Below are 17,908 nucleotides of genomic sequence, written 5' to 3' on the forward strand. Positions count from 1 at the left end.
GCACCCCAAGGTCTTAGAAAAGCAAGAATAGCCCAATCTCCCAAAGTAGATTAGCTGGAACGAAAGAGTAACAATCAGGGCAGAAAATAATAAGATGAATGTTGAAAAAAAAATATAAAGAATCAAAGAACCAGAATCTATGAGAACATAAGCAAGATAAACTTGACAAATACGTAGACAAACCAAACTACTGAAAACAAACATCAAAGTGGGTACTACAACAGACACTAGTGATATTCGGAGGATCTTCAGGCATATCTGAAAAACAAAACAAAACAAAACAAACAAAACAAAACAAAACAAAACCCAAAAACCCAAAAACCCAAATTTCAACAATTGAGAAGAAACGGATGATTTTCTTGACACATGTGACCTACCCAAATTAACCAAGAGCCTATCAACACTGTACCAGGCAATGATGAAGCAGAGTGGTCAGACTGCCAAGTAAACTGAGGCCAGGCTCAGATGGATTTCCTGCTGAATGTTGCCAGACATTAATAATTAATAACAACGAGGTGGTGGTGGCGGCGGCGGCGGCGGCGGCGGCGCACGCCTTTAATCCCAGCACTCGGGAGGCAGAGGCAGGTGGATCTCTGTGAGTTCGAGGCCAGCCTGGTCTACAAAGTGAGTTCCAGGAAAGGCACAAAGCTATACAGAGAAACCTTGTCTTGAAAAACCAAAAAAAAAAAAAAAAAAGAAAGAAAGAAAAAAAAAGAATTAATAACAATGGGACAAGGTTTACAAAGCAAGTTCCAGGCCTACATACCCAGGCATTGAAACTGTAAACACAGGAATTTGTAACATATATTGCTCGCCACAGTCCATGACTAGATGTACTTGAAGATTATTTTAGGATTTATTTTTACAAAGATCATCTATTGGTTTTGTAAGACAATGACCTTATGATATAAATATACTTATACCCAAAAGCTCTTCATTAGATTTCATTGTGTTCCAGACAGTTTTTCTTAACAGTAATTGGAAATTAAATTTAGTTTTTTTTTAGCACAATTAAATATATTTTTAAGGTGAATTATTAAGGTAATTTCACTATGATTTTATTTTTATAATTAATACTATTTTGTATCTACGATTTTGTATGTGAAAACAGAGGGCAAGCCTGATGGTGGTGGTGCTCTCCCTTAATCCCAGCACTCTGGAGGCAGAGCCAGGCGGGCCAGCCTGGGCTACAGAGTGAGTTCCAAGATAGGCTCCAAAACTACACGGAGAAACCCTGTCTCGAAAAACCTAAAAAAAAACCAACGAAACAAAAAAAACCAAACAACAAAAAAACCAGAGGGCAAAAGTTGCTAGTTGAAATCTTATTCATCAAGGCTTACTCTTGACACCAGCAAGGCCTGAAACTACGAGGCTGAAAGGAAGAAGTCTTTATTATTTCAATTATGGTATCCTTTAAAAACAATCTGCCAAGCCGGGCGTTGGTGGCGCACGCCTTTAATCCCAGCACTCGGGAGGCAGAGGCAGGCGGATCTCTGTGAGTTCGAGGCCAGCCTGGGCTACCAAGTGAGCTCCAGGAAAGGCGCAAAGCTACACAGAGAAACCCTGTCTCAAAAAACCAAAAAAAAAAAAAAAAAAAAACAAAAAAACAATCTGCCTATTCTATGTGATCTTCTGGGACTTAAATGATTTTGGTATCAGGCTACAGAAAAGAGCACAGTAAGATACAATAAAACTATTGTACATTTTTTTCTCTGCATGAAATTGACAAAGTGTTCTTGAATACATTACTATGAAGCAAGCAGGCAGATATGGCAATTGAGCCTCAGAAAAGCTTAGTGTTTTATTCAGGTGCGGAGTACTTACTACCTAGGGAAGTTCCAACTTCATCTGCATCTAGTGTATTGTAGGTCCTGTACATCAAGAGCCTCCAAAGCAGTGCTTCTCAAGAGTTTAATATCTTTATAAATCCTGTGGGGCACTGAGAAAGTATCAGATCCCTGAGATTCTGTTTTGGTTAGTGTGGAGGGGGTTCAAGGAATCCACTTTCAAGGTACCCCAGCTGGAAAAGTCTGTGAGCAGTGCTACAGGCATTATAAGGTGGAGGGAGATTCTGGACATGAAAAGCAGCACATGAGGAGAACTAATTTCAAAAGACTGACGTGAGCTGCTAATGCCAGTTGAGAAAGCAGGATTCATGAATGACACGGACACATTAGTAATAGAAAAGATACGTGTGGTGGTGCATGCGAGTACTTGGTGTGAAATATCTGAGGATAGAAAGCAAATGTCATACCTTGTGGGACTCAAAGTGGACTCTCTGCAGGCTGACTTGAAGCACATACTCCTGATCGGCATGCAACTTGATCCATTTGTTGTCATCTCGTTTGTCTGCTGTCAGCGTTGAGATGGAGAGTTCATTATGTCCTTCAACTAAGCCATCCGATGAGCCTTTGACACTTATGCCAACATTTATCACTGGCAGGCGAGACAAGAAATTCCATGCCTGAATAAAAAAGAAGAAAAATAAAGGAACAATTAGTGGAAAATGCAGAGAACAACTAAGTCAGTCTTCTAACTTTGAGACTATATCTGTGTTGATACAGCTGTTCAAGTAATACAGAGATACTTTATACTTTCCCCAGCTTTATGCTACTACTAGGATACTGCGAGTGACAGGACCCATTTACCCATTCAGATTTCACTAGCTTTTATTATACTTGTATATGTGGAAATAATATGCTTTCAACGTTAGTTTAAAAAAATAAAAAAAAAAGACATTACAATCTAAACTTATTTCTTTATTGTAAATCTCACCTAATTTGAATAACTATTGGCTACACTAAAAAGTAAACATGATTAAAAAGTTTACTGTTAACTGCTTTGTTTTAGAGATATGCCTATTCAGATATTATAAGTAACTTTTCATGTGGAGAGCATCATTTGGGCTTATAAAGACAACTTGAAAAGAAACTGATGTCAGTGTCTTTCATTAAGCAAGTTAAAGAAACATAATACATTTCTTGTTTACATTCTAAATTTATTCTATATATTTCTACAGTATAATCTCATAATAGCTGTAATTCAGAGGGAGCCCTATAATTCTAGGGGTCCTTCTAGAAAAAATGTATTTTTTGCATTATCATCTCCACAGTACTACTTAAAACACCACCTATTAAAAGTGGAAATGTGTGGCCTCTGCACCTCACCTGGCACCACAGTAGAGCTGGCTGTGATGGTGTAGGTGTGGGAGAGGTGACCCTGAGAGTTTGAAAGCAGGAGAACTGGCCCCACCTTGCTCATCACTGCAAGGAGTGAACTGGCCAGGGCAATGCTGGAGAGCTCACCCTTGTGGTGAGGACAGAGGAGAGATGGCGGGATGATCAACCCTGCAAGTACCCAGACCCAGAACCAGGGTTATGAGTTGGCCTGCCCCAACATCTATCCTATCTATGATCTACTGGAGCATGTGAAGGGGCCTGACCTGCAGACCCAAAGCTGCAGGATCACCACAGCGCAGGGCAACAACAGGATATGTAAGAGGAGTCCTAGTGAAGGCCCAGCATTGATAGTGTAGCAGAAGCCAGAGGCTTCGAACTCGACCAACGAGTCTTTGTAATGAACACTTGCAAGTAAAGATACATGGACAAAAGGGTTACTGCATGACTCACTGAGTCACACTGCAGCTTCCATGACAAGACGAGATAGATAATTTCCCCCCCTTTTCTTCTCTTAAATTTTATTTTCGGGGGGAGGTTGTAGGGGTAGAGGGTGAATATGAAGGGTGGGGGAAATAAATGGGATAGAGATGCATGATGTGAAAGGCACAAAGAATAAATAAAAAGAAAGTTAAAAAAGTGGAAATATTTTGCCACTTTATGCTTCCTCTTTAAGACACTTGAAAACAATCATTCAATCAGTGCTCTACAATATAGAATGAAAAAATGAAAGTCTAGATACCTGGAAACCATGTCACAAGAAACTCAAGGTATTTAAGGTAATTGTCATCTTTGTAACATTTATAAGTATGGGAGAGCTTACTAGCCATCGAGACTACTTCCTAATGTAGTTTAAAAAGTCCACGAGCACTTTCACTTTGGTTTCCTTTGATTCCTTAATGAATACCACAGTCCCTTATAGACTTTAATTGCTTGTTCATGATGGTTTTACTGTTGCTTAGTGTATGTAATGGAAATGAAGTAGTTCAGATGAGCCAAACCACCCTCGGGAATTAAAAAAGAAGAAAGAAAGAAAAAAGGAAGGAAAGAAAGGAAGAAAGGAAGGAAACAAGAAAGAAAGAAAGAAGGAAAAGTTAGTTCAATGAGAATTTTCACTGTAACCCCAATCCTGTAACTTTTTCTTAGGAATCTGAAATTATGCCTGGAACTAGATTCTGAAATAGTCAGCTACAGAATGTAGTTTAAACACACACGATGGTTGAGCCCCTGCTGGAACCAGCTGTTATCAAGTTGAGAAACTGCTCTACTTAAGATTGGCCAGCATGTAAAAATGGTCAAGGAGACACACAATTTCAGTACAGCATTTATTTAATGAGGTGACACATGTGAAACAAATCTATTACTACTCTTTCTCTTTACCTGCACAATTAAATTAGTTACCAATAACATGTTTTCTGGTTTTAGCAACTCTCTGAATTACTATACAATGCTCTTAAAAATATCTGGCTTTTATATGTGTGAAATCTTTTGAAAGGATTTAGTATTAATTTTCAGCCTATAATGTGTACACATTGACTTATATACATACACACACATATATACATACACACATATATACATACATACATGCACACACGCACACTCACACATACACATGTATCATGAGCTATTTTTAAAGAAACTCCTAAGACATTTCAATACCAGCCAAACATATTTATCTGAGGATTAATCTTCATCTATTGAATCAGGCAAGATCACTGCCATGCATATAATTATTTAATTAGCAGCCAAATCCTCTGCCAGTCAGCAGCCGTTCCAGGCATACTGATGGGTTAGGAGATGCAAATCTCACAGTCGTACTGCTTTTTCTCATTACTACTGCAATTAGCACTTAAATTGATGCTTTAAACATACTAATTTCTGGAATAATTCAGGATTTGTATGTTACCTGGGATCGCCTCACTGCAGAGCCGACACCAGATTGCTCTGCAAATTGAAGCACTTTTGAGCCAAATAACCATCATCATATCAGACAGAGCCAATTTGCATTTGGTTTTAAAGATAACAGAATGGCAATTTATGCAAATAAATTAAGTAAGTTTACTTCTGAGTTCTCCCTCAACTAATTATAACAATGTTCTAATTTTTCATCACATCTACAAGTTGGCTTAAGATCAGTGTATGCTATGTGAGAAATCTGTTGTTGCTAATAGTAGTCTTGTTTGAATTCAAAGATGTTTTTATTCATAATTTTGATGGTAATTTAGTTAGAAAGATAGGCATTTATTATGAATATTTAAATAATGATTTGTGTCAATTTGGGGTTCAACAGAAACTGAACAGTCAATCAGACACTTATGCCTGTTATACTTTTACCAAGTCTTGCTTAAAGTAAGTTTCACTTGGAAAATGGAAAAAACACGGTGTAGAAGTTTCCTCAATACTTGAAGTTAAAGAATTATGAAGACATGCTGAATACTTTAAAATTTCAGGATAAAATACTAATGACTTAAAAGTCTAGACAGTCAAATATTTCTGGCATCATCCATTCATGTTTTTAGTTTTCCCAAAGACTGCTTGGATAGATGACTTACTCTGCCTTTCACAACAGCAATTTAACTGTCTATATAAGTCATTTAGTTCACAAAAAGAGCATATTTGAAAGACTATCTTATACTCTAGGAAGAGAAAAAATATTAAAGAAAGACATAAGACATAAACAAGCAATTGAAGGGATAGTATATATGCCCAGGCATCCCCACCCACTCCAATGAAATTCAAAGTCTTTGCTCTCTGTAATTAAACCATTACATTTCCGTAAGGGAAGAAAACTTTGTATGTACGGTCAAAATACTGCAATTTACAAAATACAACAGTCTCCAATTTAAACTAGGGCGTTTTACGTAACATTTATTGGCCTTGTGAGGCACAATAGCATACATAGTGTGTTTACTATAAGTTTAGAACTAAGGCTGCAGTGAGGTTGTGAGATGAAACATGGATGTTCAATGCTTGGAACACCTCAGATGCATAATATGCTTGTTTTAAAATTAACTTTTGGTCATTATGTATTCAGAAACCCTTCCCTGTTACTATTTTTCATGATTCCATTACCAGATGGGTTGGCGACCCATAGCTGAAGAAGCTGTGTTCTAAGTTAGGAAATGTTGATCTGGAGGAGAGGTGGATGTACCTGCTTTGCTTTTGCTGACTGTAACTCATTCTCCACCATGGAGCTGAATACATAGTCTTTCCCTTCACAGGCATGGATCAGCTCAGGAAGGCACTCAATGGATGTTCGGCATTTAGCATGTGGGCCCTTTAAGGGTGGTTTCCATTTCCTATGAAATAATATACACCAATAAAATAATTCATTCACAGCCAAATGATAACAGTAAGTTTCTTTAAGTACTACTCAGTATTCTCTAAGCCATCTCTAATACCATACGAAATATGTAAACTGTAATTTACACATAAACACTTAGATTTCACAGACAGTGGTTGTCTACAGGAACACAGGCCATTAGATCTTATGCTAAGAAAAAAAAAATACAACTGAAATCATACTCATACTCTTAAGGGTTTCCAGAAAACTGGAGGGGATTTCCTAGGCCCCAGCTTGTTCTAAGTTCTCATAATAGACCTCTGAGTCCCTTAGTATGCCTTCTTCACTACTAAAGTGCAGCTTTTGTATCATTTAATAATTCAGGGAAAGGATCCTGAGACAGCCACAGACACATAGGGGTGTCTGCCACCTCTTAACACTTGCTCTAAGTACATTTGTATTATTTTTCAGGGATATCCCATGGTAGACTCAAACATCTTGGAGTGCCATAGAGCCTAATATATTTGAGTTAAATAAGAGATTCTCCTGAAGGGACTCCATATATGCCTGAAGTGGTTTTATTTTTGTTTTGTTTTGTTGGTGAGTCCTATGTTTCATGTTGCCTAGGCATGATCCTTCAGCTTGATATGTGGCTGAGGATATAGCCTTGAACTCCTGATCTTCTTGCCTCCTATACCTGAGTGCTGTGTACTAACAGGACTGGTTTACACAGTTCTGGGGACTGAACCCAGGCCTTCCTGCTTGCTGGGCAAGCACTCTGTCAACTGAGCTACCATCTGCAACCTGCACCTGAGATTTTTGTTGTTATTTGTATCTACAGGCATCTAATGATTGCAACATCTTTCCCAGGTGATAAAATTATAAAAGGAACATGATGGCAAGCTTCAAGCTGATTGTTTTGTTTGATTTCATGACTGTGAAAAAAAGACTGGTCGAAAAGTGTCTCTTGACTATAAAACACTGGTGTGAAAGAAATATTTTACTTAAATCCTGCCAACCTCCAGGTATCAAGTATTTTTCCCCCTCTGGCTAAAACAATTATAACTATTATGAGGCCTAAGGCTAAGTAATTTGATGCTAACTTAAACTCTTACAGTATATAAAACAACATTTTTAAAACATATTTTCATTTGAAAACATTTTAGATTCCTTAACTCTCTTATACTACAGAAGAAAATGGCAATCCATTTTATGTTTGATTACAAAGGACATTATCAATGACTTCTTAAATGGAGGCTGATATTGTAAGCGAATAAATTCAATTAAAACAGACATACAACCAACCAATGCTGCAAATGGGAATGGGTTTATATAGGAAGGGGTAAACTTGCTGTTCATCTTAGGGTTGGTAACCCCATTCCAAGGGAGGATATCATATCACAGCCCACACTCTTCTCCCTCTAGAAAACAGTTATTTTCAACCTGAAAGAATCAATTTTCAAGGTACCATATGAAAGTGTAGCAGCTATCTGATCTTAGAGAGGAACATTGCCTTTGTGGCTGTTGGTAGAGTCCGGTGGTAGGGCTCAAGCATGGCATGCATCAATCACTGGGTTGGATCTCAGCAACCCCTGACCCCATTTAAAAAATGTTTTTGAATCAAAACAATTACATTGACAAAACAATTACCTGAAAAGGTGAAGATGGTGCTGCTCTATGTTTGGTATTGTGAGAAGAGAGGAGTCCGTTAGCCATCGGCCTTGGATCACCATCTGAACCAGGTGGGTGATGTTCAGGGCAGTTACCAGCCAGCCCTGGCTTGCAGCCACATCCAGCATGGCCTGGATAAGGAAAATCATGTTAGCCTCAACAACAACAACAACAACAACAACAGGAAGCCAAATATTATGTCTTAAAATTACTGTGTACCAGAACGGACACTAAAAACTGAGCTACAGATAAGTTAGGGAACAAACTAAGTTTCCCATAGAAGGATCAAATATAAGCTTTTGAGGACAGTAAAAAAAAAGTCAGATATTACTATCTCCAGTAATAAAAAAATGGTACACTTTTTGAGTAAATAGTTATACAATTCACAGCAGCAAGAGCATTTAAAATGTAAATTTTACTGGCTTTCAAATGTAAAATCAGTAACCATAGGGAAAAAGTTTATTATTTATTTATTTTTTTATTAAAAGAACATTTTCCTGAAAGAGCAGGCTAAGGATACAGGCTGACTCTTAATGACAATAGAGCACACTGTATAGGCAACTGCCTGTGGCCCATGTGCAGTGACGGGAGCTACCCATATTGGACTATACATTTAATCTAATGTTTTATGGACAAACAAAAGGCTGCATTTGCTTAAGGCAAAACTAAACAGTGAAATCTTATTTAAACAGAGGAGAAGTTTACATAAGCAAAGTGATTTCAATTAAATTAGATTCTGCAGAATGCTGACTGAAAGACATGTAAGTTAATATGACATTGGGCAATTGTACAGTTTCGGGACTGTACTAGCTTGTTTTGGGATGTACCTAGTACTCCATTACAATGACACTTTAACAGTAAATATTTCACTGGTGGTAAGATATTATAAAATGTTGTACAAAGTCTACTTTTAGAAATGATTTAAGCTATGCTAGTAATGTGCCATACTACCATTTTCTGGTGTCAATGTGAACATATTCTCCTAAGCTTTAAATTTCCATCTGTGTTCTATAATATACAAAAAGAAAATTATAAAAATTTTTCAAATAAAATCTACATTCTTTTTATGTACAATCAGGGAAATGGACCAGGGTTCTTGGATATAATGATTAGTGTGACAGAATGATAAAGCTGGTCCTTAGCACCTGTTGGGCTGCTAGCTACACACCAAAAGCCTGGAGATGTATGTATATGTATATATATATATATACACACACACATATATGTATATATACATACATACACACATGTGAATACATAAGTATGTGCATATGTGAATGTTTCATGCACACATGAACTCCGAGAAACACTGTGTGTGAACATTTCTTCTTTTTCTGCAAAGCAGAATTTCTTTAAGATGTACAAGACAAACAAGTTATAAATAATGCTATATAGAAAATAATGTAGTTCTCAAATCACAATGCTTGAGACCAGCTTAGAGAACAGAAAAGAGAAATGAGTGACTGTACTAATCCAATACAATGATGCATTTAGAACTTGTAATGAGGACCAACAACAACAATTTTATTTTTGATTTTGTATTGTAATGTGACTGGAAATAAATTCCAGACCAAAAGCTCACATCTATAGTTGGATGGACTAACCATATGGTTTTAACTTTGAAGTTTTCATTATGAAGTTGAAAGATATCATAAAATGTATGAGTGTTCTCCACAAGTTTTTGTTGTATGATCCAGATGTGAAAATACAAAAAGAAAATAATGCAAGGTAAGCGCTTACGTCAAGTGAAAGTTTACCGTGACTCAAACTTTAATTTATAGAAAGGACAGGGATAAAGTATTGCCACTGTAAACACTGCTACACAACTGCCTGTCAACCACTGCCCAGTGTCACTGTCCTCTCTGCCCCACTGCTTAGCCTCTGTCTCCATTTGTTCCCATTCTAACTCAGTTTTCTTTAATCAATACTTAATTTTCTTACTAAAATGAATTTCTAAAGAGGTAAAACTAATCAGTCCACCTCGCTAAGTATTTTCAATGACATCACACTGTGTGTGGACAAACAGACACGTCCTTGCACAGCAGTCAAACCCTGTAACTACTGTCTCTCTTTTCTCTTTGGTCATCTTGCCCATACACTCTCAGTGCAGTAATACAAAATGACTGCCATTCTCTAGATTTACACTACCACTTCTTTAATCTTCAATACTTGAGAATTTCCCATTTATCATTTGAAACCTTCCTGATTCTTCCAGACAGATAGTTTGTCTCCTCTGCCTCTACCTCAAGGTAGCTGACCATTACCATGTTGCGATTCTATATTTACATATTATCCTGTAAACTACAGACTTTTTCTCATGAGAATTTGTAATCATTCTTTGTAATTCTAGCCCTAGCACAGTCTATTCAGTAAATATTTTGTGGCATTCTGAATGAAAACAGCCCCCATAGACTCAAGGAGTGGCATTATTGGAGGTGTGGAGTAGGTTGGAGTAGGTGTGGCCTTGTTGGAGAAAGTGTGTCACTGCGGGTGAGCTTTGAGGTTTCAGAAGCTCAAGACAGGCCCAGTGTCTCTCTCTCTTCCTGCTGCCTGCAGATGCAGATGGTGATCTCTCACCTTCTCTCCAGCACCATGTCTGCCTGTGTGCTGCCATGCTTTCCACCATGATAATGGACTAAACCTCTGAACTTTGTAAGCCAGGCCCAGTTAAATGTTTTCCTTTATAAGAGCTACCATGGTCACAGTTTCTATTCACAGCAATAAAATGCTAGTTAAGACATATTTGCTTTATTAAAGTATACATAAAAATCCAACAATAATGATTATAACATTATGACTAAATCATTGAGATATACTAAAAGCAGTATAAAAGAAAAACACACAAACTTTGATGTCAGACATAGATTTGGATCCTAATTTTATCCCATTTATCACATCTAAATTTGAGAAAGTCACTTTACACTACTGAAGAGGTTCTATGGAAGCAAAGAGAAAATATACATGAGTCTTCCAGCAGCTGTCTGCTGCACAGGAGACAGCAATGAACAGAGACCCATTTAAATCATAAAACAATACTTTCCCCCCTCTCCTAGCAGAGATTTCCTTTTATCTCTTTCATGTCCATTTCTACAGAGGGTAGGAGGAGTAGAGGAGAGGAGCATGCATGGCCAGGAGCAGATGCATGGGCTGGGCATCAGGAGAGGTTTGTGACTACAAGAATGTCAAGGGAAAAGGCAAAGAACCAGTCCTGCTGTGCAGGACAAACAGAGAGATATCAGTCTGCTTCTCAGGTGGAGTGGAAGCCCATGCTACTGTTCAGAGGGTCATAATTGACAGGGATTACTGCTGTGGGATGTCTTTCTGTGTGCTGTGAATATGTATTGCTCTGATTGGTTGATAAATGAAGCTACATTGGCCTATGGCAGGGCAGGATGGAGCCAGGTGGGGAAATCCAAGAGAGATAGGAGAGGAGAAAGGAGAGTGGGGCAGATGCTGCTAGCCACCACCAGGAGAAGCAAGATGTAAAGTACCGGTAAGCCACAAGCCACGTGGCAAGGTATAGATTTATAGAAATGGGTTAATTTGAGATATAAGAGTTAGTTAGCAAGAACCCTGCCATGGTCATAGTTTGAAAATAATATAAGCCTCTGTATATTTATTTGGGTCTAAGTGGCTACGAGACCTGGCAGGACACAGGAAAGCTTCCAACTATAGCTTACAATGGGAGACTGAGGATCCTGGCAGCTATGACTGAGCCTGTAAAGGACTCTGTGTGCTGTGGGATAATGCTTTTGTACACTGGTTTAATAAAACACTGATTGTCCAGTAGCCAGACAGGAAGTATAGGTGGAATAAGCAGACAAGGAGAATTCGGGGAAGATAAAGGGTGATGCCAGCCCGCCACCCAGGGAACAGCATGTAATAGCACACAGATAAAGTCACAGAACACATGGCAACATAGAGATTACCAGAAATGGGATGAGTTTAAGTGCAAGAGCTAGTCAGTAGTAAGCCTGAGCTAATGGCCGAGCAGTTTTAATTAATATAAGCTTCTGAGTGTTTACTTGGGTCTGAGCGGCTGCAGACCAGATGGGACACAGGAAAAACTTTCAGCTACACTCTGTGTTTTACTATCTTATAACAATCTTTCCCAGGTTACTCCATATCACAGAGATTTGACAGCCAACCACAGAAGATTGCTTTGGCACACTGAAGAGACCAAGTTATAATGATTCTGAGTACCGAAAAACATGCATGGTGGCTGACACTTTATAAGACTTTCTCTTATTGGAATCAATTTTCATTGATTATCATCTCTAGCTATAGTGGAATGAAAATGTGATTTCTAGCACAGCATTCATTTTTATAAAATTAGAAAACAAAAACCTATCATAATAGAAACAGTAAGGATGTCTGTTGTTCACTGAAGAGAGGTGGGCTGGAATGTATATGATGAATTAGGTTTTGGACACATTTTAATGGAGATGGAGCTATGAAGCCAGGTGGGTAATTGAGGTAAGACAAGTTCCACAGGGAGTATATGCTACAGCTGGACTCAGAAATCCAGGGCACAAAGTGGTCAGCCAGAAAGTTACAATGAGCAGCACTGCTAACAAAGGAATCAGTAACAGAGCAGTGGCAGGAGGCAAGACCCAGAAAGGTAGGAGAGGATGGCAAGGAGGCCATCTGAACATCCTCCACAACATTGGAAGTAATTTGTGATTTGAATAGACATTTGCTAAATGCTTGCTATTTGTCAAACAGTCTATTAGCAATTTTTTTTAGGTAACATTAAATTTAAGCACATGTTATAGATGAAGATCATGGCTCAGAGAGAGAAAGAAACATATCTAAGACTATAAAGTTTTAGAAAATGAGTCTGGTTAAGATTCAAATTTTTTGGAGCTTGCCTCCAATGGTATATTTAGCATAGTAAATAGTATATATAATTAATATTAGTATAATAGTATATATATAAAATAGTAAATACAGTAAACAGCCAATGAAATTCAGAATAAAGTGGGGAGTGTGTAGAATTTGAGTGAAGTTATAATTTAGAACAACTGATTTTATGAGGAATGTGCATATTAGATCAATGGGACTTCAAGAATGTTTCTCAATTAAAGCAAATAAAATCTTGTTTCAGAATTTGTCAGGGAATGGTTCCGGTACCCTGAAGGATGCCAAAATCTGTGGATATTCATGTCTCCTATTTAAAATGGTAGTATTTATATGTAACATACGCATATATTCCTCTATACCTTAAATCACCTGCAGATTACTTATGGTACCTAATACACTGTATTGTTTAAGTAATGACAAAAGAAAAAGAGAAAAAAAAAGCTATATCTAGCACTGGCTGCATTCTTCCAATATTTTGCTCCATGGCTGGCAGAATATGCAGATGTAGAAGTGGTGAGTATGGAGGGCTGATGGACTGCAGACTTCAGTGCAATTCACAGACACAGACCAACAGCTTAGAACTGTACCTCTAACTGGAAGGCCCTGGGCAAATTAGTTAATTATCGAAGTTCATTTTCCACTTCTGAATAATTGAGTCTAATATCTGTCACTTTTTAAAAGAGTTCTACCTTCTGTATAAGCTTTAAAATTTCAGCAATGACTTATGACTACAGATATACCATATATAATATATAATATATATATATATATATATATATTTACATTTGTTTTCTATCTTTTCAGGTGGACTCTAGCATTTTTAAGGTCATTTCTAGTAAACACCAAATATGCTGTACAGAGAAGAAAAAAACCCTGGGGTCAGGATATGAGGGTTCAGAAAAGGAGTTCTGTTGATCATTGAAGATCTCATAGGACCAATGAAAGGAAAGCAAAGGAAATCTCTGTAGATGAAGGTAACATTCTCTTCATTAAGGGAGCAAAAACATTTGAAGGAAAAATTGGGTAGAATCAATGATTAAAAAAAATCCTGGAATAGTCCTGGTGTCAACAGCAATACTCTATAGTCAATTCAACAATGTTCGAAGATTATTTCTATCAGTAATTAGTAATTATGGCCTGAAGGCAGAGAATTCATAGTTCCTGTTCATAGTTACCCATGGCAGCATGAGATTTTGGCACATTCTGACACTAGTGTTGAAGTGGTTACTTTGAGTACAATCATAAAGGGACAGGGAGTAAATTAACAGAACAGGAAGGGGAGAAAAGATTCCTGATGATAGTACCAGAAATCGGTCCAGTTGACCGATTAAGATACTGTGAGAGAGGAGACTCCAGTGGTGATCATGCAGGTGCTGGGTGAGGCAGTTTGATATTGATCAAAGTGTAGGAGTATGGGTTGCAAATGATTATGCTGTTTACAAAGCCATCTACTGAAGCCACTATGATGGGGCTCAAGATGGCAAACTGGCACTAATGAACTCTGTTTGAGGAAGGTAGGGAAAAAGAGTTTAGGAAACAGTTAACAAAAGACACCTAATGGATTTCTAGCAGAAGCTGGCTCCCTAGAAGGAAATGGTTGGAGACAATAGGAGGCTAGCTTTTATCTCTGTAGGACAAGAACTACTCAACATGAATTTCAGAGGAGAGTAGAGGAGAATGAACTAGTCTGTGTCGGCCTATATCTGGGTGCGGGAGCAAGACTGGAAAGAAGACGAAACAGAGGCAAACCCCAGGAAAGAGAGAGGATACACCCTAGAGGCATTTCATCCTCAAGGACTTCTGAAGTGATTCATGGCATGCGAAGGTAAAGGAAAGCAGAAGGAAAGATCTCTAGAAGAAAATCTGTTTTGTTGAAGGCATGCTTTAGGGTGTGGACAGACCTCACATCCTCAACATTTACTATACATCCATCTCAGAAATCCCTAGGCTTCTCAAGTTTGATCTTAACAGTGAAAACCCAGTAAGTTTCTTATGGCATGAAGGACTGATTTATCCAAATCTAATAATATTTTTCTTATCATCTTCTATGACTGCAAATTATACTTTAAACAGTGAATATATAAATTTATCAAGTAATAGAAATCTTTAATTATTGTGAAAATACCCAAACAGTAAATTATATATAAAGTTATACTGTGTGCAAACACGATGATGAAAATATTTGTACATTAGCATACAAATTATAAAACATTTTCACAAATACCCTAATTTAATCCTTACAATAGCAACTGTGAGACAGGGGAAGAGAAGGATGCAGAAGGTCAGTGACTATGAAATAGAGTGATGGAGGGAAGGATTAGTCTTGTTTTTCCCATTTCAGACCTGTGCTCACTCCATGAACTCTACTACCTCTGCTGACTTACATACACATATGCTGTCTTATTTCAAAGAGGATTTCAGTTGACTCACATCTCTTCTTTCCCACACATAGAAAATGAACATTGAATTTAAACAAAATGATGTAATTAAATAATTACTGTCTCTATTAATAAATTTTGTCAATATAAGTTTTGAAAACAAAACACGTGAATTAGCTTTAATTTAATACATACAGTTGTATGTATCTAAACAGCTATTCAGGCATTATTTTTTGAAACAAAATTCATTCTGGAGTAAAATAATAAAAAATCAAACTTAACAATGAGCACTAATACAATTAAGTCAATTTCACTGTACTGCAAGAAAACGAATGAAACAGAATAGTAAAAGAAAACTCTACTATTAAAAATTTCTCCCCAAACCTAAACTTAATTTTAAGAAATCTGGGCTGCAAAGTGTGCAGAATCTGGCATGTGATGCTCCAGCCATATGCTTCTGATGCAGCACTCTGGTAGACTTCATCTTTTCCTTGATTCTTTCTCCCTGTGAGAAATCCTTCCTCTGTTCCACTATATCTCTTACTGTATCTATTGATTATAAAGAGATCACATGCGTATTAACTTATCACCAGGACAATAGCTGAAGTGGCAGGTGACATTGCCACTTCTGCCCAAATTAAATAATATAAAGATAAAAATTCTCTTCTTGGATTTTAAAGATTTATTTTACCCCAAATGAGAGAAAATTACATTAATGTAGAGAAACAAAGTTAATAGGGGATTATCACTCGAATAAAAATCACTACAGAAAGATGATAAAAACAAAGTCTGAGAAACTATCATAGCTAAGACAGGTCAAGAAAGATAAGAAAGTCAGGCTAATTTATGTAGTATCCTGAAAGACAGTATGAACAGAAAAAAATTAGCAAGTAAATATTAAAGAGCCCTAAATAATTATGGATTTTGGCTAATAATGACATACGAGTATAAACTTATTAATTATAGTAACTATATTGCACTAACACATGTGTGATGCTATTATAAGAGGAGCAGTAGTCTCAGGACACCCATGAACTCTATGTAACCTTTCCTGGAAGTCTCCCTTTCAAGCACTAACCAGGCCTGATTCCACTGAGCTTCCAAGATTAGACTAAATTGAAAACATTCAGAACAGTAAGGTTTTAGATAACCTTCCTTGAAAATGTAAACTATTCTCAAATGAAAAGTATAGGAAAATAATAAAAAACACTCCAAACAAACATAAATGGAAACTCATTGTAGGAGCTTAATATGATAGAGTGTGAGCAAGCCCATTGCTTAGCTCAGAGATCCTGGAGGTTTTGCAAGGACAGTAAGACCCCTGAGAGTAGCTTTCTGGAGAGAAAGGCACACTCATTTAAAGGTTCAGGTCCTGTGAAGTAAGACTACAATATTTTTGTCAATAATTAAAATGCTGAAAGTACATTTATAAGATCTTTTTCAGTAGCAACAGTTGTTCATAATAACTTTCTCCTAAACTTTGACCCCCAGAAGGTTAGCATTCAGGAAGCTCAGCTGCTGTCTAACAAACTTAATTAATCAAAAAGTCATTTCCGAGCTGTAACTATGAGTAAAAGCGCTTCAAGTGTCCTAGCAAGCCTACAAGTTAATCAAAATGCTAATGCAGTACAAATTAAAGTTGTGATTAACATTTCACAGTAGCTGCTTAAGTGAATTGATCACACAAATGGGTTAAGCATTACTCATTTCCTAAAGCCCCAACCGGGAGAAGGGTTGTTATGTGAGTGTGAGGAGAGGAACTGGGGATAGAAGGATCCTTTACAACAGCACCACACTGTCAATAAACCATCCCTGAGCTGCCATACGAAAGCTTACAGGCAAGTCACCCAAGACTTGCAAATTATATTATAGTCTCTGAAGGGAGATTGCTTGTAAATTCACAGGAGTAAATAAAGGTGTATAACACCACAAAACATATAGAGCTGTATTAGTTTTGGAAGCGCTGAGCCCACTGGCTCTGTGGCATCCCTGGCAAGGATGATGCTTTGTTTTAGGTGATTTTGGTCAATGTACTGAAGAGTTAAGATGAAGCTCTGACTATCTGGACTGAATGTTCAGTGAAGTGTGGATATTTTCATTTGGAAGAATAAATCATCACGGATGAAGTTCATGTAGATTGATTTGCTTTAAATCCTTAGCCAGTAGCACGAGTTCACCAACCTTCTACAGAAAGAAGGGGCCCTTGGCCATCTGACCAAGAAAGTAGCCTGAATTAGACCCCACCCAGGTCTCTTATGAGTTTGATAAGGTCACATGAAAATGTTTATAGTAAATGGACTACACGTATTGGTAGACAATTCAAAATTTTGCAGCAGAAAATCTTTTAAGTTGTGGGAAAACTTATACACACACACACACACACACACACACACACAAATCTACTCTTCCTACCATCTCCTATTAAACAACTAGAAAGAAAAAACCCAAAATACTTATTTTATTTGTTCGTGATGAACAGGTACCTCCAGCATGCCACACCGTGCCCTAGGCATCTTCCCAGTCAGGAATGTTAA

General features: G+C 37.4%; 1 protein-coding gene across 1 annotated transcript in view; it reads right to left on the reverse strand.

The window, feature by feature from the left end:
- The window catches only part of Ascc3 (activating signal cointegrator 1 complex subunit 3), a 323,710-nt gene that overhangs the window by 5,871 nt on the left and 299,931 nt on the right, over positions 1–17,908 (reverse strand). The window contains exons 38-40 of the mRNA XM_006983742.4: positions 8,113–8,264; positions 6,331–6,478; positions 2,255–2,464 (exon numbers count right to left, since the gene is read on the reverse strand). Of these exons, the coding sequence (XP_006983804.1) occupies positions 2,255–2,464; positions 6,331–6,478; positions 8,113–8,264 (510 nt within the window). The remainder of the gene's footprint in view (positions 1–2,254; positions 2,465–6,330; positions 6,479–8,112; positions 8,265–17,908) is intronic.

This window comes from Peromyscus maniculatus, chromosome 16, assembly GCF_049852395.1.
Source record: "Peromyscus maniculatus bairdii isolate BWxNUB_F1_BW_parent chromosome 16, HU_Pman_BW_mat_3.1, whole genome shotgun sequence".
Taxonomy (NCBI): Eukaryota; Metazoa; Chordata; class Mammalia; order Rodentia; family Cricetidae; genus Peromyscus; species Peromyscus maniculatus.